We start from the raw sequence: 24,342 nt of genomic DNA, 5'->3' as shown, positions 1-24,342 counted from the left end.
GAGGATAATGGAAAAGTGGCACAAGATGGAATAATGCTCTCGGACTCTCCCTGTGATCGGAATGTTTCCAGGAGATGAACAATGTTGTTGATATGACAGTGTTCTGTCCCATCAGCATCACGGCTGATCCATTTACCGCAGCCTCAAGTTCATTTTCCAAAGTTCAAAAACTCATAAGTACATTAATTATCGAAGTACGCATATGACTGCCATATAAGACACAAACTACCTTAGGATTTCCTATTCCTGCAGACATTCAGAGGAATAAAATACCATGCTATTTTACAAAAATTATATTAAAACGTATATATAAAATAGACAAAGGCTGACAAAGATAGCACTCTCTTTCTGAAATTTAGTTGCATTAACTCCAGAAAAGGGCATCCTTCCACAGATTTGGAGTGCAACGCTGCACACATTACTCCAGCGATCTTATCACAACACTGCAACACTGCAACAAAACTTAAATCCCCTCTGTGCTCAGACCCCCTTGCAATAAAACCTTAATTCTTTACATATTTGCTCTCTGTATAAGGACAGCAAAACCCTCTGAACATCAGTGTAAAATAGTGTGGAAAATTATACAGTTTTTCTTTTCTTCCTAAAAATTATCCTTGCACTTTGACATTCCATTCCAGGAGCCAGGTTTTCAGCATCTCTATATCAGATGCAGTCTGGTAACAGTCTGCCACCAGGAAATAAACCAGTTATTCCCACTGTGTTTCCTGACCTTTAAATTATTCTTCTCCGGGTTAATATTGTCCCAGCCCTCTGAGGTTTTATTCTGAAATAGAAACTTCTGGTAATGGCATGATCTTACTTGCTTGAAAATCCAAAAGAATACGATGTTTGGCTGGTTAACACTTCTAAAAATAAACCGATAGATTTCTCAGTTTCTCTTTCATCTAACCACTCTAACTATCAACTATAATGTGATTTTTTAAAAAAACTGGCACTTCTGCCATTCCCTTACTAATTTATTCCAGAATTTCCCCAACAAAAGGAATTTGCCTACATGGCCTGTAGTTGCCTTAAACACAGAACACAGAACACAGAACAGGATAGCACAGAAACATGCCATTCAGCTCCCAGTGTCTATCACAACCATGTGATAGACCGTTGAACTGCACAGCTGCTTACAAGTGCACATATCCCCCAATTTCCTCCTACTGATGTGCTTCTTAAACATTGTTATTGTATCTGCCTCCTCACGTCCCCACCTACCACCCTCTCTGGTAAAGACATGCCTCAGATACCTCCTTCAAACTCTCATCCTCTCACTTTAAAACTATGCTCCTTCTCATTTGACATTTTGACTTTGGGGGAGCTCTGACTACCTAACCTTCGTTCTTTTCCATCTTCCTCGTCCGATGAAAAATGGTGTCATGAAAAACGAAGCTGCAAATGCTGGAAATCTGGAGCTACACGCAAGATGCTGGAGGAACTCAGCAGGTCAGGAGATATTCATCCTTCATTTTTCCCTATTCCACCAGCCCCCACACCCCCTCTCCTACTCCTCCACCCTCTCTGTTTGCCCATCACCTACATATTCCTCCTTCCAGTTCCCTTCTCCACCTCCTTCCCTTTATTTCGTGGTACACTATCCTTTCCTATCAGATTCCATCTTCTTCAGCCCTTTCTCACTTCCACCTATCAACCCCTAGCTTTCTACATCATTCCCATTCTCCCCCTCCGTTATATTCCAATCATCCCCCTCTCACATGGATGCACTGATCACCTGCCAGCTCTTATTTCAACCCTCCCCCACACCATTTTGTACTGGCTATCTCCCCTATTGATTTCCAGTCGTAATGTCGGGTCTCAGCCTGAAGCACTGACTGTCCATTTCCCACCGTCTGGACTCCTCTAGCGCGTTGTGTGTTGCTGCTGATGAAGAGTGGTGTTAACATTTGCTATTTTCTAATCCACTTGGATTGTTTCAAGGCATTCTGAAAGATCTCAGCCAAAGCATCCGTTGCTTCCTTAGACCAGTTCCCAAGAGGCCAGTCAGCCCTTTGACTCAATGGCAGCTTTCAAAGCAATCCCATTATCCTAATGCAAATACTTATTTCCCTGTTACCACTCTTCCTCTTGCAACCTCATTACCAACCCTGAGTTGACTCCTACTCGCCTCCTCTGAGTGGCAGGGTGTAGATAGGCCTCTACCAAAGGAGGTGTAAGGCGCTCCTTTCCTCTGCTAGGCTGCAGGTGTAGCACCTGCTTAGCTACCTCCTCCCCCCGCACCCCGCCGAAAGGGGTCACGTGACGCCATGGGAGCAGGTGGTGGGTGGTCGTACGAGCAGCTGGTGCATATCACAAGTCCTGGTTTTGCGCCCACTGGTGCCAGGCAGACAATCTCTGAAGAGTATTGATAATGGCTGGGGTCACCCATCTTGTGAAGACACCACCCAGAAGAAGGCAATGGCAAACCACTTCTGCAGAAAGATTTGCCAAGAACAATTATGATCATAGACCATGATCACCCATGTCTTACGACAGGGCACATAATGACGACGGTGATGAATAGGTCTGAAAACCAAGGACAAGGCTGTAGACTGTGGGAGGAAAACTGGAGCATCTGGGGTAACCTTAAGTCTCTCCATCCTCCTTCCCCCTGCTCTGCCTAGATCATAGACAGAGACAACAGAGGACTGCAGATGGTAGAATGTGATTGGAGAGGAAGCAAATCGGGAGATGGTGAAGGCAGTGGGAACAGTAGAGTGTGGCGAGGGGTGTGTGGGTAATAGAGCACGGTAACAGACACAAAATGCCAGAAGAACTCAGCAGGTCAAGCATAATCTATGTAGAGCAGGGGTTCCCAACCCTTTTATATGCCATGGACTCCCACCATTAACCGAGTAGACAATAGACAATAGATGCAGGAGTAGGCCATTCGGCCCTTTGAGCCAGCACCACCATTCACTGTGATCATGGCTGATCATCCACAATCAGTATCCAGTTCCTGCCTTATCCCCATAACCTTTGATTCCGCTATCTTTAAGAGCTCTATCCACCTCTTCCTTGAAAGCATCCAGAGACTTGGCCTCCACAGCCTTCTGGGGCAGAGCATTCCATATATCCACCACTCTCTGGGTGAAAAAGTTTTTCCTCAGCTCCGTTCTAAATGGCCTACCCCTTATTCTTAAACTGTGGCCTCTGGTTCTGGACTCACCCATCAGCGGGAACATGCTTCCTGCCTCCAGCGTGTCCAATCCCTTAATAATCTTATATGTTTCAATAAGATCCCCTCTCAGCCTTCTAAGTTCCAGAGTATATAAGCCCAGTCGCTCCAATCTTTCGATATATGACAGTCCCGCCATCCCGGGAATTAACCTTGTGAACCTACGCTGCAATCCCTCAATAGCAAGAATGTACTTCCTCAAATTTGGAGACCAAACTGCACACAGTACTCCAGGTGTGGTCTCACCAGGGCCCTGTACAGCTGCAGAACGACCTCTTTGCTCTTGTACTCAATTCCCCTTGTTATGAAGGCCAGCATGCCATTAGCTTTCTTCACAGCCTGCTGTACTTGCATGCATCTAGAACACCTAGATCTCGTTGTACTTCCCCTTTTCCTAACTTGACTCCATTTAGATGATAATCTGCCTTCCTGTTCTTACCACTAAAGTGGATAACCTCACATTTATCCACATTAAACTGCATCTGCCATGCATCTGCCCACTCACCCAGCCTGTCCAAGTCACCCTGCATTCTCATAACATCCTCCTCACATTTCACACTGTCACCCAGCTTTGTGTCATCAGCAAATTTGCTAATGTTACTTTTAATTCCCTCATCTAAATCATTAATATATATTGTAAGCAGCTGCGGTCCCAGCACTGAACCCTGCGGTATCCCACTGGCCTGCCATTCCAAAAGGGACCCGTTAATCGCTACTCTTTGTTTTCTGTCAACCATCCAATTTTCAATCCATGTCAGTACTCTGCCCCCAATACCATGTGCCCTAATTTTGCCCACTAATCTCCTATGTGGGACTTTATCAAAGGCTTTCTGAAAGTCCAGGTACACTACATCCACTGGCTCTCCCTTGTCCATTTTCATGGAGTCCGTAGACCGCAGGTTTGGAACCCCTGATGTAGAGGAATAAGAAAGTGATATTTTGGGCCAAGACACTTCATCATGATTGGCCAAAATAGGTTAGTGGGAGTGGGGGTGCTGGGTTGGGTGTAGGAGACACTGGTAGATCAGAAGGAGAGAGAAAAGGGACAGAGGAGGAGAAGGTTACCTTAAGTTGGAGAATTCAGTTGTATAAAATTATAACATGTCGGTTGATGTCTTTCTCCCAGGGAGGCAGTGGCTAATACCAGAGTTATTAAGGTGAGCGGAGGGGAGTTTAGGGGAGATGTCAGAGGTCAGTTTTTTTATATAGAGTATATTTTTGTAGTTAATTCATGTACTTATAATAATGCAATCACTGACCAAGTCAAATAGTGGTTCAGCTCCTTCTTAAATCATCCAGTTTATTGTTCCTAGTTTTTGAATTGAGGATTTATACACCAGAGTTGTTTCTTAAATCCTGCTTGATGTTTTGGGTTGGCTGGACAAAACTGAACACATGCAGGCAAACAGCTTCTGATGCTCAAAAACTCACTGTAACATCTTCTCCCAGAACATGAGCAAGTTCGTGAATATAATCAGAAGTTAGCAAGGCATGGAATCAAGTGAAGGAAGGACAAATACTACACATTAGAATTTTAAATATTTATTGCTTAAAATGATGGAAAAATATGGCTTAGGAAACCTAACACTGCCACAGACATTTCCCCACTCATTGAAGTTCTCAATTCTGTCTGATGTTTCTCTAACAGCTTTCCTGTTTAAAATTATTTAAAATCTGCACTAAATTATCGAAGTGTTAAAGAGAAGGGATTAAAAGGAGCCCTGTCTCTGATGAAGAGGTCAATAACCAGAGAGCACTGATTGAGCCAAGTTTTTGTTTTCAATCAGATTAGATTTGGCAACTGTTGAATAATTCAATCGAACATTTATCTGATTTTGTTTATCTGACATTCATTACACACTAGATCCTATAAAGCACTAGGATCCTTTTTGACATTTATTATTTTAAGGGAAAACTGTGAATGTGGCTTTGGAAGTTACAATGAAATAATGTTTTGCTACAGGGTCAAATTTTCCCCTTGGGCTCATCGGCAGCACCACAATGGATTGAATCCTTTTAAAATGAGGTGGGATTAGGGTTTGGCAACCACAAGTGATGCAGCAAGATATCTTGTTTCAGGCATTTAAACCGTACCCACAGGCAGAGGTTACATATTATTGTCATGATTTTAAGTTAAGATTTTGCCTTCAAGAAGCTCAAATTTAATATAGCCATCTCTAACATCATCACCGAACATATCTTTCCCTCCCACCCACTTTCCACTTTCCACAGGGACTCTTTTGTCCATTCGTCCCTCCCCACTGATCTCCCTCCTGGCACTTAGCCTTGCAAGCGGAACAAGTGCCACACCTGCCCCTACACCTCCTCCCTCACTACCATTTAGGACAGTCCTTCCAGGTGAGACAACACTTCAGTGAGTCTGTTGGGGTCATCTACTGTATCCAGTGCTCCCAATGTGGCCTCCTGTGTATTGTTGAGACCCGACATACTGTAGATTGGGAGACTGCCTTGCCGAGCACCTACGCTCTATTCGCCTGAAAAAACGGGATCTCCCAGAAGCCATCCATTTCGGTTCTACTTCCCATTCCCATTCTGACATGTCAGTCCATGGCCTCCTCTACTGCCATGATGAGGCCACACTCAGGTTGGAGTACCACCACCTTGTATTCCACCCAGGTAGCTTCCAACCTGATGGCATGAACTTCAAATTTCTTGAACTTCCGCTAATTGCTCCCCCTTTCACCATTCCCCATCCCTGTTTCCCAATCTCACCTTATCTCCTAACCTGCCCATCACCTCCCTCTGGTGCTCCTTCTCCTTCCCTTTCTTCCAAGGTCTTCTTTCCTTTTCTATCAGATTCCCCATTCTCCAGACTGTTATCTCTTTAACGAATCAACTTTCCAGCTCCTTACTTCACCCTCTCCTCCTCCCGGTTTCACCTATCACCTACCACCTTGTTCTTTTTCTTCCTCTCCTCCCACCTTCTTACTCTGACTTCTCATCTTCTTTTTCCCCCCCCCAGTCCTGAAGAAGGGTCTTGGCCCGAAACATCAACTGCATACTCTTTTCCATAGGTGCTGCCTGACCTGCTGAGTTCCTCCAGCATTTTGTGTGTGTTGCTTGGTTTCCAGCATCTGCAGATTTTCTCGTGTTTAATTTGGTCGGAGTGGTTTCTGCTCTGAGGAGATTACTGTGCTTAAAAGAATAAGGAGTTAATGGGGACAAGACTTTTTAACCTGGCAAAACCTGTTAGTTCCGCAATATTTAGATCTGGGATTCTGAAATTTAAATTCAAATAACAATAGTATGATATATTATAGAGTAATTGGGAGAAATGGTACAGAAATAAGCCCTTCGGCCAAATGAGTCCTTGCTGAACATCAACCACCTATTTTACACTAATTCTGTGTTAACTCCATTTCTTATTCTCTCCAGATTCTTACTACCCTCCCATCTACACCCCAGGGCCAACTTGCCATAGCCAATTAAAACACCAATGGACTCATCTTTGGGCTGAGAGGGGAAACTGAAACACACGGGGAAATCCCAGGCAGTCACAGAGAGAAAATGCAAACTCCATTCAAACAGCGCCCGAGGTCAGAATTGAACCCACGTTTCTGACACTAACGCTCTGACTCTACTTGTGGTCCAACTCCGATCGTTCTATGATCTAAGTTAATCGAATAAGGCTGTGCTAGTAACCAGGACTTTAAGCTGAATGCAGAACTAATCATTTAAAGGGATTATGGAAATAATAGATTAAACAATAACTTTTATCCATTGCTCTGAATAGGATGACAGCAATTCAAATATATCCTCAAACACAAATGTGGAAGCAAAATATCATCAGAAAGGAAAAGATCCAATGTGGATTTGAACTGCTAACATTACATATTAATGTAACGCCAACAGATATTGACCTGCTCTGAACGTGCAATTGAAACAAGGTTGCAAAAGAAGTAATTGACCTATGAAAACGATTCGGTAAATTTGCACCGAGAAATGGGTCTCAGACCCACACAATTACTTGACAATCCTGTCTCATGAAATGGTTAATGTAATTCACAGGAAAGAAAGAGATAGCTGACTAAATTATTGCAGCAAATACGTTGGTAGATAAAATGACATTGAGAAAGTTAAGATGGTATGTTAAAACACGAGTATCCTTGAAGCAAATATGGGATGGAAAGATGATGAGGGGCATTGATCGTGTGGATAGCCAGTTTTCTCCCAGGGCTGAAATGGCTAACATGAGGGGGCATAGTCTTAAGGTGCTTGGAAGTAGGTACAGAGGGGATGTCAGGGGTAAGCTTTTCACACAGAGAGTGGTGGGTGTGTGGAATGCGTTGCCGGCAGTGGTGGTGACAGCGGATACAATAGGGTCTTTTCGAAGCCTCTTAGGTACATGGAGCTTCGAAAAATAGCGGGCTATGTGCTAGGAAAATTCTGGGCAGTTTCTAGAGTAGATTACACGGTTGGCACAACATAGTGGGCTGAAGGGCCTGTAATGTGCTGTAGATCTGTATGTTCTATGTTCTATGAAAGTATTACATAGGTTTTAGACAAGGAAAGTTGAAGGCTGAAGAGAGGCAATAATTTGCAATGATCATCTATGGATTTCTCTCTTCGGTTGTCCATTTAAATCCAATGACGATGTCCACTCCTTTAATGGTGAGATCTTTGATAACTATACACTCCTATCCTGGACTCACAAGCTCTATTGCAGGTGGGATACGTATATGTGGCAGTGGTGGCAACCATGGCTTCTTTTCTCCTGGTTCTCTTCTGCTCTCTTCTTTCCATCTCCAGAATACGAACCCCATCCCTACACAGCTGTCGCCAAGTGGTACAGTCAGCAGCAACCTCCTCCAGGTCTTCGGGTCTGATATTGCACTTCCTTAAAGCATTCTTCATCTGATCCTTATAGCGCTTCTTCGGCCTTCCAACTCAGCGTAGAACATGATGTAGCTGGCTGTATAACACTCTATGGGGTAGCCGACATGGGGGCATCCTTATCACGTGCCCCAGCCACTGCAGCTGACGCTGGGTGATCATGGCCTCAATACTCCTGCAGTTGGTCTTTCTTTTGTTACATTTAAAATGGCGATTTTGTTATGTTAATCTGGGGAATGCGGCTTTGTTGTGTTTTAACGCTGCAGAGAGTGTGCGCTAACAGTTTGTTTTACTTTAAAATGATGATAACAAGGTTCTATTAGCCAATGGGTGGTTATGTATCATTTTGTTTTCGGATGCCATGCTGTATGATATGACTGTGGACTGGGTTTTGGCGGGGAGTCGGAGGAGAGACGAGGAGGACGGCGGACGTGTGGAGAGGCTCCGGTCGATCACTCAGGGTGGTCCCGAGCCGTGAGTCGACGGAATTCGGGTGGTCGTCTGACGTCGAATTGAGCTCCAACGGTAGCGTGCGAAGAACTTGGACTTTGATAAGTGTTGGCGCCTTTTTTTTTCCATTACTTTCCTCTCTGTATCAAATACATATTAATGTCATAGAATTAGTAATATCTATAAAGTGTATTTGTTAAAATTTACTGGGTGTGCTGACTGGTGATTGATGTTTGTGATTGATTTGGGCGGCGACTGACCCTGAGGGGAGTGTTGAAGCAGGTGCTGGGCGGGATTCCCCTAGACATACACGAGCCAATATAACGGAACGTTACAACAAGTATTTCAGTGTGAGGCACCCACTCACACTAGGTAATTCCCAGGATGCGCTGGAGACAGCTTATGTGGAAACGCTCCAAGGACCTGATGTGATGGCTGTAGGTTACCCAAGCTTCACAGCTATAAAGGAGGGTGGTGACACAGACCGCTTGGTATACAGCGACCTTTGTGGAGGGACGAAGGCTTCTGTTCTGAAAGACTCTACGCCGAAGTCTCCCAAAGGCAGCTGATGTCTGTTTAATGCGGCTCTGGATGTCGTTGTCAATGCTGCTATCCTCAGAGAGAATGCTCCCCAGATATTTAAAAGATGGCATTACTGACAGCTTTTCATCACCAACAGTGAAGGCAGGTAGAGTGGGTGGGACACTGGTACTCCATTGGCAAACCACTTCTGTCTTGGTGGTATTGACAGTCATCTATGGATATTAATTTAAAAACTAACATTGAAAATTCAAACATCCCTATTTATTGATTGAAATATAGGACCGAACAGGCCCTTTCAGCCATGCTGCCCAGTACCCCCCACCCCCCCCGATTTAATCACAGGGTAATTTACAACCACCCGATAACCTAGCAAATAGTATGTCTTTGGACTATGGGAGAAAACTGGAGCACCCGGAATAAACCTATACATTCCATGGGGAGGATGTACACACTCCTTACAGAGAGTGACGGGATTTATTTGTTTTTTGAGATGCAGCACTCAATAGCCCCTTCCAGCCTTTTGAGCCACGTCACCCAGAACGGAACCCGAGTTATTGGTAATTCACCCAACTCTGCAACACAACCTTATGACTTTCCCTGTCTTGATGCGTTATTTATGGTGCTTGAACAGGAAATGAGAGAGCTTCTAACCCAGAGCTGGCTGGGTTGGTAAGTGGCTCATTGTGAAAGAGGAGCAGGTGTAGAGTTTTGGGTACAATGTCATTGTTATGTTGAAAGTTAGGTGATGGACGAGGGATAGTAGTTAGAAAGTCAGAGGGGAAAATATTAGCTAAATTATATGATGCAAATGGGCAAGTGTGATCAATGAGGAAACTACTCGAGGGAAAGATGAATGGAGAAACATTGAGGGAACTCGAGGGAAAGATGAACAGAGAAACATTGAGGCTCTGCTTTTTTAAGTAGAAAACTTCAACAAGTTTCCAGCAGAGTTCTAAAGGCAATAGCTTTCGCTTGTGGAATCACATATCCTTTGTACACACAGAATATATATGCATCATGCTAACTGGGAGGCAGAGAAAGGATTGGGATAAACATCTTATGATGGTTAAGGCCATTCAGTCAGTTAAATTCGTGACCCTTGCATTGACTTAGCAAGAGTTGTTTCAACACGACCACTTGAATAAAGGCAAAGATCGGAATAACCACAATAATTATTCAAGGAAAAGTTGTATGTCACTGTTCATTTTTTTCATTAATGGCTTGGAGAAAGTAAGATGTTGCCTAGAAACATAAGACACCTCCTTGAGAGGGGTGATGAAGCCTATCCATAAAATGAATCTCAGGATAGTAAACAATAACATATACTGTATGTACTTTGATAATAAATTTTACTTCAAACATTGAACTTTGATCCACAAATGATTTAAAGCAGGCAGCTGCTGAGTGCTCTTCAAGGTGAATTCTTCATGCTAGGCTTGGTTTAGAAGCTTTAGAAGAACAAGAAAAAGAACGTTTCATGCCATCAACAAATGATGGGACATCTTTGATTCACAGACTCAGCGAGTTGTACAGCAGAGAACTGGGCACTCTCTTCAACCCATCCACATTCTCTGTGGTGCCTATCTATATCACTCTGACTTGCCCACATTAGTACCTTCCAATACCTCTTAAATGTGAAGACTTCAGCTAGCCTGGTCCCCGCTATTGAGTCCACTCAGCAACAGAGTGACTTTTACATTTGACGAGACACAGTGAAGTTCATAGAGCTGGAAGCTGGTGTTTCCAAAGCAACACACGCACACAACACTGGAGGAACTCAGCAGGGCAAGTAGCATCAATGGAAAAGAATAACAGTTGACTTTCCAGACCAAGACTCTTCTTCAGGTCTTCAGGTGTTTATTCTTTTCTATAGATGTTGCCTGACCTGCTGAGTTCCTCCAGTGTTGTGTGCGTGTGTTGCTTTGGATTTCCAGCATCTGCAGACTTTCTTGTGTTTGAGCTGGTGTTTCTAGTTGGACTCACTGACTCCAGCATTGTGATTCATCCCATTACTTTGAAGTTGTTTCCTTTCCCCAAACCAGTGAATAAAGGATGAAATTATTCTCAGCTCCACCTTTGTTTGAATAACTCTTTGAGTGTGGTGTTGTTCTCCGAGCAGACTGTCTGCAACCAAGTTGCTACAGTCATTCTCCCCCAGATGAACTCCAGAGCAGGTAGTTATTTGTGCGACGGTGTGACTGAGCGATCGAACACCTGCCTCTATTATGTGAGGATTTTAGATTGACAAGCTGTTTTGTAACATTTCACAAGAAGATTAAACTTTAAACCATGACCAGCCCAATGCTGAGAATTATTTTTGAGTGTGACAGTACAGTTCTTTGTCTGACTACAATGTCATTTGGTGGTATGTTTCATTACCACGTGTTAGAAATGAAGAATAATGGACATTTCATTCTGACAGGAGAAATCAAAAGTGTACAGTTTAAGAAGGAGGAAGAAGTCAAAATTCTATGAAAATCCAATTTTCATACTTAATGCCATGAAATAACTCCCAGCAAATTCATAGGAACAGGTGCAGTCGACGTTTCAGGCCGAGACCCTTCGTCAGGACTAACTGAAGGAAGAGTGAGTAAGGGATTTGAAAGTTGGAGGGGGAGGGGGAGATCCAAAATGATAGGAGAAGACAGGAGGGGGAGGGATAGAGCCGAGAGCTGGACAGGTGATTGGCAAAAGGGGATACGAGAGGATCATGGGACAGGAGGTCCGGGAAGAAAGACAAGGGGGGGGGGGTGACTCAGAGGATGGACAAGAGGTATATTCAGAGGGACAGAGGGAGAAAAAGTCCAACCTGATGGCATGAACATTGACTTCTCTAACTTCCGCTAAGGCCCCACCTCCCCCTCGTACCCCATCTGTTACTCATTTTTATGCACACATTCTTTCTCTCACTCTCCTTTTTCTCCCTCTGTCCCTCTGAATATACCTCTTGCCCATCCTCTGGGTCACCCCTCCCCCCTTGTCTTTCTTCCCGGACCTCCTGTCCCATGATCCTCTCGTATCCCCTTTTGCCTATCACCTGTCCAGCTCTCGGCTCTATCCCTCCCCCTCCTGTCTTCTCCTATCATTTTGGATCTCCCCCTCCCCCTCCAACTTTCAAATCCCTTACTCACTCTTCCTTCAGTTAGTCCTGACGAAGGGTCTCGGCCTGAAACGTCGACTGCTCCTCTTCCTATAGATGCTGCTTGGCCTGCTGCGTTCACCAGCAACTTTGATGTATGTTGCTTGAATTTCCAGCATCTGCAGAATTCCTGTTGTTCCCAGCAAATTCATATCTACTCCTCTACTTCCCAAATCCCCACAACCATCAGCTGCTCCCAAATAAAAAGAAACATATTTCACCCTTCCATAATGAATTATGATTTGTCTAAAACTATTGTAATGGAAGTAGGACTTATTCAGCTTGTAGAGCAGGGGCTCCCAGCCTTTTTCCAACGAACCAAAGACAATTCTACTCCAAGAACAGTGGGTACTGCAGGGCTACTCCGTCAGTGAGCTGCTCATTGATCAGAGTAACTGGACTGGTGTTGGCGGCCAAGGTGTTGCCGGACATTGTTGCTCAGGGTCTTAGACTACATATATTTTTTATTTCAAGTGAACGTGCTTCTTTGCTGGATATTTTGAATTGTGTAACTCGCTACTTTTGAATGTGTGCTTGCTATTTTGAATGTTTTGCACCTTGGCCCCAAAGGAACACTGTCTTGTTCAGCTGTAGCTGTGCATGGTTTGAATAATAATTAAACTTGATTTGATTTGATTTTATGCCATGGACCAATATGACTAAGCAAGGGCTCCATGGACACAGGTTGGGAACCCCTTTAGTAGAGTATAAATTGCTATCGTAGTGCTACATTTAGTAATATTTCCCAGTACTGGACTTAATTATATATTATAAGTGCAAATTGCTAATCCATCAAAATAGTGTGATTTATTGCTTCTCTTTCAAAGCCCAGGACTTTTCAGCAGAACAGAATCAATATCTAAACTTACTAAATTTGCAATGTCCTCATTGCTGAGAGCAACATGCCAGACATACAGCTCCTTTCCATACATATAACGCTCATCTCGAATTGTCATTAGCAGTGGTTTCAGAGTGACTGGTGGCAGTGGATCTGCAGATGTCTCAGGCCCAGCAAGCGTCAACTGGAAAGCAAAGGGAAGAGTTATCGCAGTGACTTAAATCACAGCACCTAAAATATAATTGAATTTGACTACCCACCCCATCAATGCTGAGATCAAATATAATGCTCTTAAACAGCCACAATTTTATCTCATATTTTGCATTTTCAATCTTCCACATTTTATTTTTGTCTTAAAACTGATCTAAAATTCCCTTAATCTCCCTTTTTAATCATACTGCTGGTTTGCTAATGGCCTCTTTACATAACCGCTTAGAGCCTATCAATTGTGATGCCAATGGCTCTGAGACCTTCCAATACATCCCCATTGAGTAAAGCGACTCAACTTTTCTTTTACAATCATCATATTTTTCTGTTTCATCGGGAAGTATAGGGTCATAGAACACTACAGCACAGAAACATCTAGTCCACGCTGAACTATTACTCGGCTTAGTCCTACTGATCTGCCCCTGGACTGTAGCGCACCATACCCCTCCCATGCATATACCCATCCAAATTTCACTTAAATGCTGAAATTGAGCTCACACCCACCACTTGTGCTGGCAGCTCATTCCACACTCTCACCACCCTCTGAGTGAAGTGCCCACTCATGTTCCCTTTAAACATTTCACCTTTCACCCTTAACCAATGACCTCTAGTCGTAGCCTCACCCAACCTCAGTAGAAAAAGCTTGCTTGCATTTACCTTATCTATGCCCCTCATATTTTGATAGAGAACTTCCCTCATTCTTTTATCCTCTAGCAAATAAACTCCTAACCTGTTCAACCTTTCCCTATAGCTCAGGTCCTTTCCTGTAGGTAGGTGACCAAAGCTGCATACAGTACTCCAAATTAGGCCCCACCAACATCTTATACAACTTCAACATAACATCCCACCTTCTGCACCCAATACTTTGATTTATGACAGGCAATGTGCCAAAAGTTTTCTTTACAAATCTACATACCTGTTCAAAGGTTCAAAGGTTCATTTTATTATCAAAGTACATATGCAGAATACAACTCTGAGATCTGTCTTCTCCAGACAGCCATAAAATACAGAAAAAACATAGAAGTAGTTAAAAGAAGACATCAATCCCCCTGCATGAAAACAAGAAACAAAAACTAGCAAACTCCAAACCCCCAACCCCTCCCTCACACAAAAATGAATAGATTGTTCACACAGAGCAACAGCAACAAGAACATCAAATCCCAAACCCCCAGCCCGCCAAATGGCACGTGACTGAACCTTGTTGCCCAAAGTCCCATGTGCGATCTTGTCAAAGGCATTGCTAAAGATAATATAGACAACATCCGCTGCCTTGCCTGCATCAACTTCCCTGGTAACTTCCTCAAAAAACTCTATGAGGTTGGTTATACATAACATACATTGCACGAAGCCATGTTGACTATTCCTCATCAATCTCCGTCTATCAAAATACTTATATATTCGGTCCCTTGGAATACCCATAACTTACTTGGAATTCCCATAATTTACCCACTACAGATGTCAGGATTACCAGCCTATAATTTCCTGGCTTATCTGTAGAGCCTTTCTTGAACAACGGAACAACATTAGCTATCCTTAGAGATAGGATCTATAGGCATTTAGAGAATCATGGTCTGATCAGGGACAGTCAGCATGGCTTTGTGAAGGGCAGATCGTGTCTAACAAGCCTGATAGAGTTCTTTGAGGAGGTGATCAGGCATATAGATGAGGGTAGTGCAGTGGATGTGATCTATATGGATTTTAGTAAGGCATTTGACAAGGTTCCACACGGTAGGCTTATTCAGAAAGTTAGAAGGCATGGGATCCAGGGAAGTTTGGCCAGGTGGATTCAGAATTGTCTTGCCTGTAGAAGGCAGAGGGTGGTGGTGGAGGGAGTACATTCAGATTGGAGGATTGTGACTAGTGGTGTCCCACAAGGATCTGTTCTGGGACCTCTACTTTTCGTGATTTTTATTAACGACCTGGATGTTGGGGTAGAAGGGTGGGTTGGCAAGTTTGCAGATGACAGAAAGGTTGGTGGTGTTGTGGATAGTGTAGAGGATTGTCAAAGATTGCAGAGAGACATTGATAGGATGCAGAAGTGGGCTGAGAAGTGGCAGATGGAGTTCAACCCGGAGAAGTGTGAGGTGGTACACTTTGGAAGGACAAACTCCAAGGCAGAGTACAAAGTAAATGGCAGGATACTTGGTAGTGTGGAGGAGCAGAAGGATCTCGGAGTACATGTCCACAGATCCCTGAAAGTTGCCTCACAGGTAGATAGGGTAGTTAAGAAAGCTTATGGGGTGTTAGCTTTCATAAGTCGAGGGATAGAGTTTAAGAGTCGTGATGTAATGATGCAGCTCTATAAAACCCTGGTTAGGCTACACTTGGAGTATTGTGTCCAGTTCTGGTCACCTCACTATAGGAAGGATGTGGAAGCATTGGAAAGGGTACAGAGGAGATTTACCAGCATGCTGCCTGGTTTAGAAAGTATGCATTATGATCAGAGATTAAGGGAGCTAGGGCTTTACTCTTTGGAGAGAAGGAGGATGAGAGGAGACATGATAAAGGTGTACAAGATAATAAGAGGAATAGATAGAGTGAATAGCCAGTGCCTCTTCCCCAGGGCACCACTGCTCAATACAAGAGGACATGGCTTTAAGGTAAGGGGTGGGAAGTTCAAGGGGGATATTAGAGGAGGGTTTTTTACTCAGAGAGTGGTTAGTGCATGGAATGCACTGCCTGAGTCAGTGGTGGAGGCAGATACACTAGTGAAGTTTAAGAGACTACTAGACAGGTATATGGAGGAATCTAAGGTAGGGGCTTACATGGGAGGCAGGGTTTGAGGGTCGGCACAACATTGTGGGCCGAAGGGCCTGTACTGTGCTGTACTAGTCTATGTTCTATGTTCTATCCTCCAATACTCTTGCACCTCAGCCATGCCTTAGGGTATCATAAGTATCTCTGCAAAAGTCCTTGCCATTTCTGCACCAGCCTCCCACAGGGTCTCAGGAAATACCTTGTCAGGTCCTGGGGATTTATGCACACTAACTTTCCTCAAGACAGCAAATACTTTCTCCTCCGTAACCATATACAGTCCATAATCTCACTGCTGCTTTGTCTCACTTCAGTAGACTCTGTGTCCATCTCCCAAGTAAATACAACTTCAAAAACTCCATTTAAGATCTCCCCCATCTCTTTCAGCTCCACATATAGATGACTACACTGATCTTTCAGAGGACCACTTTTGTCCCTAGCTATCCTTTTGCTCCTAATTTATCTGTAGAAGCTCTTGGGATTCTCCTTCACCTTGTCTACTAGAGTAACCTCATGGCTTCTTTTAGCCCTTCTGATTTCCTTCTTAAGCATTCTCTGGCATTTCTTATACCCACCAAGCCCTTCATTTGCTCTTTCCTGCCTGTACCTGCTATGCACCTCCTTTTTATTAACCAAACCTTCATATCTCTTAAAAACTAAGATTCCCTAAATGTGTTACTCTTGCCTTTTATTTTGACAGGAACATACAAGCTGTACTCCTAGAGTTTCACTTTTGGAGGTCTCCCATTTTCCAAGCACACCTTTGCTAGAAAACAACCTGGCGCGATTCACACTTGGCTGATCCTTTCTGAAACCATAAAAATTGGCCTTTTTCTAATTTAGAATCTCAACCAGAGGACCAGACCTATCCTTCTCCATAATTATCCTAAAACCAATGGCATTATGATCACTAGAAACAAAGCATTCCTTTACACAAACTTCTGTCACCTGCCCTGTCTCCTTCCCTAATAGGAGATCCATTACACTGGACAACAAAGATTTTCCTTCCTGAACACTTTTGGGTATATCTTATGGATCTTGGCTTGCTGATCATCAAGATCACTTACGAAATTTCCCTATCATGCACGATGTTTCTGAAATCACCCATCTTTGTTATTTCAATTTATAATTCAACTCAATTAAAATGTTGCTGCCACACTGTTGGGTTTTGGTGAGGGCCGCCAGCCCATATGAAGGTGTGGACTTTAAAAATACCCAGACGACAGGTTGCAATAGCATATTCCGTGCAAAAGTGTTTATTGTGTGCCAAAAGGTGGAACACTTCTTGAAAAAGTGCAAAAATATTTACAAAGGAAAAAATGGCAAAATAGCAAAAACGACAAAAGAGAAAAATACAAATGTATACCATCAGACCTTTAGGACTACAGCTTCAAAACCTCAGTCTGAAAGCAAAACACCTTACCGTACTCTCTTTCTCTCATCTCATCCATCAGAAAGAAAAGTTAATAGGGATCTCCTCCTCTGGGAGTCCATTCTTTGGAATGCGGGAATGGGGTGGCGGGGGGGGGGGTACAGTTGTTGCCATCTGCCTGAACAATTACACAAAAACCAAGGTACAGAAATTCACATCCTTCTTCACACTTACAAATGTCCACAATGACATTCACAACAAAATCAATCAATAATTAACCATTTTCAGGAGCCGGCACTCTTCCCCATTCCCCAAAATAAACTTTTCTACTGAGCCCACCCTGAGCGTGTGTGACCGGTAAGCACAACCTCTGCACTACCAGACAGGACAATGTGAATTACAAGGCTATGGTGGGGGGGGGGGGGGGAACAGAGAAATTACTTGTGGTAGAGCTGCTCTGTCACAGTTGCCCACAATGTAAATGGAAAGGTTTTCGATCTTGTCTAGGCATGCCTAGGCATACTTAGGCAGGGCAGAGGCTGCATGGCAGGACAAGTTCTCGAAAGGCTATAAAAGTATCACGCACACACTATTCTGTGCATTGTGTTTACATGTATATCAGTTTGCGATCACTTTAATGTGCATGCTCTAGGCGCGTGTGTGCTCATTCTAAGAAAGTAATTGTATTTTCAGGAGTATTTATGATTGCAAAATGTCTCCCCAATGTTGCAACAGCCAAGATACTTTCTGTGATACTTGTGGCGAGTATGTGCTTAAATCTCAAAGGTGGAGCATGACTCCTCTTATTAAGAAAGCCAACGAGCTCTACTTTGGGTGTAAAGCTGGTAATCAAGACAAAGCCTGGGCTCCACACATTTTGGCTCAGAGGTACGTGGAAGTCAATGCCATTCACTGTCCTGATGATATTGCAAGTGTGGGAGGATCATATGATAGACTGCTACTTCGGTCTGACCAGTGTGTCCGGTTTCGCTGCTAAAAACAAGAAACTCATTGATTACCCCTGACTCCCTTCGGCCACAAGACCTGTGCTACACAACAATAGTCTGCCAGGACTAGCCAGCAGAGACATGGAGTCCAGAGGAGCAGACGAAGATGCCATGAAGTATGAGCCAGCAATGGAAAACGACACTGGGTGAGCATCATCTGATAACTCAATCTGAGTTAAATGACCTGGTCAGAGACATGGGTTTGTCAAAGGCAATAGTAGAATTACTGCGTTCAAGATTACAAAGACGGAATCTGCTGTCACCAGTTTCCCAGAATAACTGATGCCGTGATTAAGGAAAGCATTTTTGTTGGTCCACAAATCAAACGTGTCATCAATGACAAGCAACTTGAAGAACTTTTAATGGAACTGGAGAAAATCACATGGAAGGCATTCAAGGGTGTTGTTGAAAATTTTCCTAGCAACTGCAGAGCAGCAAACTACATGTAGTTGGTTGACAACATGCTTCAAGCATGCAATACTATGAAGTGCAACATCACTAAAGATTAACGTTTTGCATTTCTTTCCACTTAGACTTCTTCCCTGCAAATCTTGACACTGTCAGTGATGAGCATGTGCAAGATTTCACCAGGACATTGCAATCATGGAGAAATGGTATCAGGGCAACTAGAATCCATCACTACTGGCTGATTATTGTTGGCCTCAGATACTGAGTACTAATGAAGACCATCAATAAAGCATTTTTAACTTCGTTGAACTATTGCAAAGCGTCAGCAGTGTTACGCAATTAAATGCAGTATATTCAAAAAAAGTTAATTACTTGTTTCTGCAAATTCCTATACGATACATGTAGTATGGAATTATATCTGTGTTCAGCTGTAAGTGGTCTATCATGAACAAAAAAAAAATTCTGAAGAAACAACACTTTTGAAAAAAATTTGCTGCTGTGTTATCGCACGCTCTCTGGTTGGGACCTTGATGTACTGATTAAGAAAACTTTCCTGCAAGCAGTCAGGGGTACAGCTTGGTGGTATAATGTGTACATACAGTAAATAGGCAGGATCAAGCTGCTTGGCAGTTTTAATCCTCTCCAGATTTAATTTCTATATTTCTTTCACTACCACTAGGAACTTTGATCACTCTGTCAGTACAAATGCTACTCAAATGGATGGCTTTATCTGCTTAAAGATAAAGATTAGATTTGTTTGGCACATGTACATCAAAGCGTACAATGAAGTCCATCGTTTGTGTCAGATCAAATCAGTGAGGATTGTGCTGGGCAGCCCACAACAGTCCACACCACCGGTGCCAATATGGCATGCCCAGGACTCACCAACTCTAATCCGTACATCTGTGGAATATAGGAGGATACCAGAGCACCCGGAGGAAACTCACACAGTCACGGGGAGAATGTACAAACTCCTTACAGTCAGCTTTGGGAATCAAAACCTGATCTTACAGCCAGTGTTGTAAAGTACTTGCACTAACCACAATGCTACCATGCTGCAGGGGGGACTAGGTAGAGTAGGGGCCATTAGAGTCCTCAGAGGTAATCTGTACATGGAGCTGAAGGGATATTTGTCTTTATTAGGTGGGGGACAGAAAATAACCGTATATGAACAGGAAGTTTTGGCATAATTATAAGAAACGGTAGATATGCCACCAGACTATTGTGTGCAATAGGGAGTATGTGATTGTAGTGAACACGGTGCAGAAGAGATTAACCTGTAGGTTGGCTGTATGGAAGACAGATCGGATAGCTTTCCTTGGAGAAGAGAATCAGAATCAGGCTTAATATCATTGGCATATGTTGTGAATATATATAAATTAAATTAGTAGTGTAAAGGGAGCACAAAAATAAAAATATATAGTGAGATTGCATACATAGGTTCACTGTCCATTCAGAAATCTGATGGTGGAGGGGAAGAAACTGTTCCTAAAATACTAAGCGTGTCTTCAGGTTCCTGTACCTCCTCCATAATTTTAGCAATGAGAAGAGAGCATGCCCTGGTGATGGGGGTCCTTAATAATGGATGTATCCTTTTTTGAGGCATTGCCTTTTGAAGATGTCCTCGATGCTAGTGTCCACGATGGAGCTGGCTGAGTTTACAACTTCCTGCAGCCTTTTCCGATCCTGCACAGTGGCCCCTCCATACCAGACGGTGATGCAACCAGGTAGAATGTTCTCCTGGTAACCTGTAGAAATTTGCTAGAGTGTTTGGTGATAGACTAGGTCTCCTCAAACTCCTAATGAAATATAGCTGCTGTCGTGCCTTCTTTGTAATTGCATCAATATATTGGCCCCAGGATAGATCTTGAGATAACATTCACACTCAGGAGCTTGAAACTGCTTGCCCTTTCCACTGTTGATCCCTCAATGAGGACTGGTGTATGATCCCTGAACTTCCCTTTCCTGGAGTCCATAATCAATTCCTTGGTCTTATTGACATTGATTGCAAGGTTGTTGTTGCGATACCACTCAACCAGATGATCTATCACTCTTCCGTACGCCTCACTGTCAACATCTGAAATTATGCCAACCAAATTGACATCGACAACTTTATAGACAACATTTGGGCTGTGCCTAGCCACACTATCATGAGGGTAGAGAGAGTAGAGCAGTGGGCTCAGCATGCATCCTTGAGGTGCACCAGTGTTGATCGTCAGTGAGAAAGAGGAGTTATTTCTGATCCACACTGACTGTGGGCTCTCAATGAGGAAGTCAAGACTCCAGTTGCAGAGGGAGGTACAGAGGCCCAGGGTTTGAAGCTTGTTGATTAGTACTGAAGGTATAATTGTGTTGAACACTGTTCCTCAGTAAATAACAGCAGCCTGACATAGGTATTGCTATTGTCCAGTGATCCAAGCCAGTGACATTGCATCTGCTGTAAGCAAATTGCAGCGGGTCCAGATCCTTGCTTAGGCAGGAGTTGATTCTAGCCAACCTCTCACAGCACTTCATCAGGGCAGATGTGAATGCAACTGTGCGATAGTTGCTGAGGCAGTTCACCCTGCTTTTCAAATCAAATCAAGTTTAATTGTCATTCAAACCATACATTGATATAGCCGAATGAGACAGAGTTCCTCTGAGGCCAAGGTGCAAGAACATACACGTGCATTTAAAATAATGAGAAAGGGGAAAAAAGGACGTATGGAAAACAATACATCTTTTTTTTAGACTAAGTTCCCGAGCGACAAGTCCCGCAAATTGATGGCTCCCAGCAGTCCGGCCTGTAACTCCACCGATACACCACTGGAGGGCAGCACGGACACGAGGCCACCCCCAACTGAGCCTGGATGCCACATAACAACGCAAGCCCGAGGACTGAGGCCCAGTCCTATCGACAACCGAGGCAACACTGCTTTCCCGCCACCAAACAAGAGAAGCAGGCCTATGGCAACCAATGTCCAACAGGGTCTTACAATCGCAAAAGGAAAGTCCAAGACGGTCACTCACAGTGTCACTGCATGCTCCCTTCACACCAATTTGAAGGCACCAACCCCAATGCTTCTGAGTAGCAGGCAGCAGCATGGTCTCCACCCAGGTCAGCACTTCCGAACGAAACTGGCTTCTCCTGCAACTCAACCGCCCAGTTCGAATCCCTAAGCCCGACAGCCCGACTTCAATTCCCCAGCCCAGCAGCCTGCCTCCAATCTCCCAGCCCGACAGCCTGACTCCAATTCCCCAGCCTGACAGCCTGACTCCAATCCCCCAGCCCGACAGCCTGCCTCCAATCCCCCAGCCCGACAGCCTGCCTCCAATTCCCCAGCCCGACAGCCTGACTCCAATCCCCCAGCCCGACAGCCTGACTCCAATCTCCCAGCCCGACAGCCTGACTCCAATTCCCCAGCCCGACAGCCCGATTTCAATTCCCCAGCCCGACAGCCTGACTCCAATCTCCCAGCCCGACAGCCTGACTCCAATTCCCCAGCCCGACAGCCTAGCTTGAATCCCCAGGCCCAATGCCCTGATTCAACATCCCCAGCCTGACAGCCCGACAGCCCGATTCCAAATACTCAACGGGACAGCCCGATTCGACATCCCTCAACTGGACGGCCCAATCCGACATCCCTGACCAGACAGCCCAATCCGATATCCCTGACCCGACGGCCCGATTCCACATCCCCGATTGGACGGCCCGATTCCACATCCCCGACCGGACGGCCCGAACCGACATCCCCGACCGGATGGCCCGATCCGACATCCCCGACCGGACGGCCCGATCCGACATCCCCGACCGGACGGCTGTATTCGACATCCCCGACTGGATGGCCCGATCCGACATCCCCGACCGGACGGCCCGATCCGACATCCCCGACCGGACGGCCCAATCCGACATCCCCGACCGGACGGCCGGATTCGACATCCCTGACGGGACGGCCCGATTCAACCTCTCCAGCTTGGCAGGCCGACTTGCTTTCTCCAAACTGCAGGCCATCTCTTACGACACCCCAGCCGACTACTCCGAACAATCAGCAGCTCACTGATGCTGTGGACCTGCTGTACAGGTAGTTATTGGATTAAAGAATAGTCTTACCATGCATAAAAGCACATTTAACAAGGGAAAAAGCACCTTTGGTTGGCCCCCAAGAGGCTACTGCATCTACACGCACTGCCATCTTACCGCTAGAGACATTGGTATGATTGTGGCCATTTTGAAGTGGGTGGGAACCTCTGACTGCAGCAGCGAGAGATTGTCAATGTTCTTGAACACTCCTACCAGTTGGCTGGCACAGATTTTCAGAGCCTACCAGGTAGATCATCGGGGCTTGATGCCTTGCAAGGGTTCACCCTCTTAAGAAATGTTTTGATGTCCGACTCGGAGACCGAGATCAGTCCTGCAGGGATATGGGTAAGATTTATTCTCCCTTTCAAAATGTGCATAAGAGGTGTTGAGCTCATCTGGGAGTGAGGATCAGAGCTGTTCATGATGTTGGGTTTTGCTTTGTAGGGAGTAATGGCCTGGAAACCATGTCAGAGCTGACATGCTTCCAATTCTGTGTCTAATTTCAATCAGAATTATTTTCTCGCTTTTAAAATAGCCTTCTGTAAATCATATAACTCTGGATCACCAGTCTTGAATGCCACATATCTAGCTGTCAGCAGATTACAAATCTCCTGGGTCATCCACAGTTTTTGGTTTGAAAATGTCTGGTACGTCCTGAAAGACACACACTCTCACAGGTCTCGATGAAGTCGGTGACAACTGTGGTATATTCATTCAAATTTGAGGATGAATCACTGAATATTGTCCAGCTCACTAACTCAAAGCAGTCCTGTAAGTGCCAGTCCACCTCCCTTGATCATTCTTGTTCCTCACCACTGGTGCTGCAGTCTTTAGTCTCTGCCAGTACACTGGGAGTACAGCCAGGTAGTTGAACTTTCCAAAGCGCGGGAGTGGTAAGCGTTCTTGATGGTGGTGTAGTAGTGGTCAAGTGTGTTGGCTCCCCTGGTTCCACAGGTGATATGTTGGTGGTAGTTGGTCAGAGACTTCTTCAGGCTGGTCTGGTTGAAATTCCCTTCAATGATAGGGAAGGCATCAGGATGTGCTGTTTTGTGACTGTTGATCATGGTGCTCAGTGCCTTCCTGATGTTTGCCAGGAGGGGAATGTACACTTCTACCAGGATGATGGCAGAAAGCTACCTCGGCTTATAAAATGAACAACACTTGACTGCTATATGTTCCAGGACTGAAACCGAACTGCCACATCTGTGCACCACAGTGAGTTAATCATGAAGCATACTCTGCCTCCTTTACCTTTAAAGGACTCAGCTGTCCTGTCATTGGGGAAGCCCTCAGGCTGCAGCATTGTATATCAAAAATAGTGAGTATGAGCTATGTTTCTGTGAAGCAAAGTACACAGCAGTCCCTGATATCCCTCCAGTACTGCAATCTTGCTCTGAGGTCTTCAATTTTATTTTACAGAGAATGTACAATGTAGTTTGATTCCAAACTATTGATTTATCGATCATTACAGCATGTCTCTCTGGTGTTTCCTGCTAACTTCCCATTTACCCAACCATAAATTCCCTCTC

The 24,342-nt window shown here is 44.4% G+C and overlaps 1 protein-coding gene across 2 annotated transcripts in view; it reads right to left on the bottom strand.

The window, feature by feature from the left end:
• The window catches only part of LOC134344745 (uncharacterized), a 129,990-nt gene that overhangs the window by 64,071 nt on the left and 41,577 nt on the right, over positions 1-24,342 (bottom strand). For both annotated transcript variants that reach the window (XM_063044826.1, XM_063044827.1), the window contains exon 3: positions 13,037-13,189. In XM_063044826.1, the coding sequence (XP_062900896.1) occupies positions 13,037-13,189 (153 nt within the window). The remainder of the gene's footprint in view (positions 1-13,036; positions 13,190-24,342) is intronic.

The sequence above is a fragment of the Mobula hypostoma genome, chromosome 4, assembly GCF_963921235.1.
Source record: "Mobula hypostoma chromosome 4, sMobHyp1.1, whole genome shotgun sequence".
NCBI classification, from domain to species: Eukaryota; Metazoa; Chordata; class Chondrichthyes; order Myliobatiformes; family Myliobatidae; genus Mobula; species Mobula hypostoma.
This window is presented reverse-complemented; position numbering and strand designations above follow the sequence as displayed.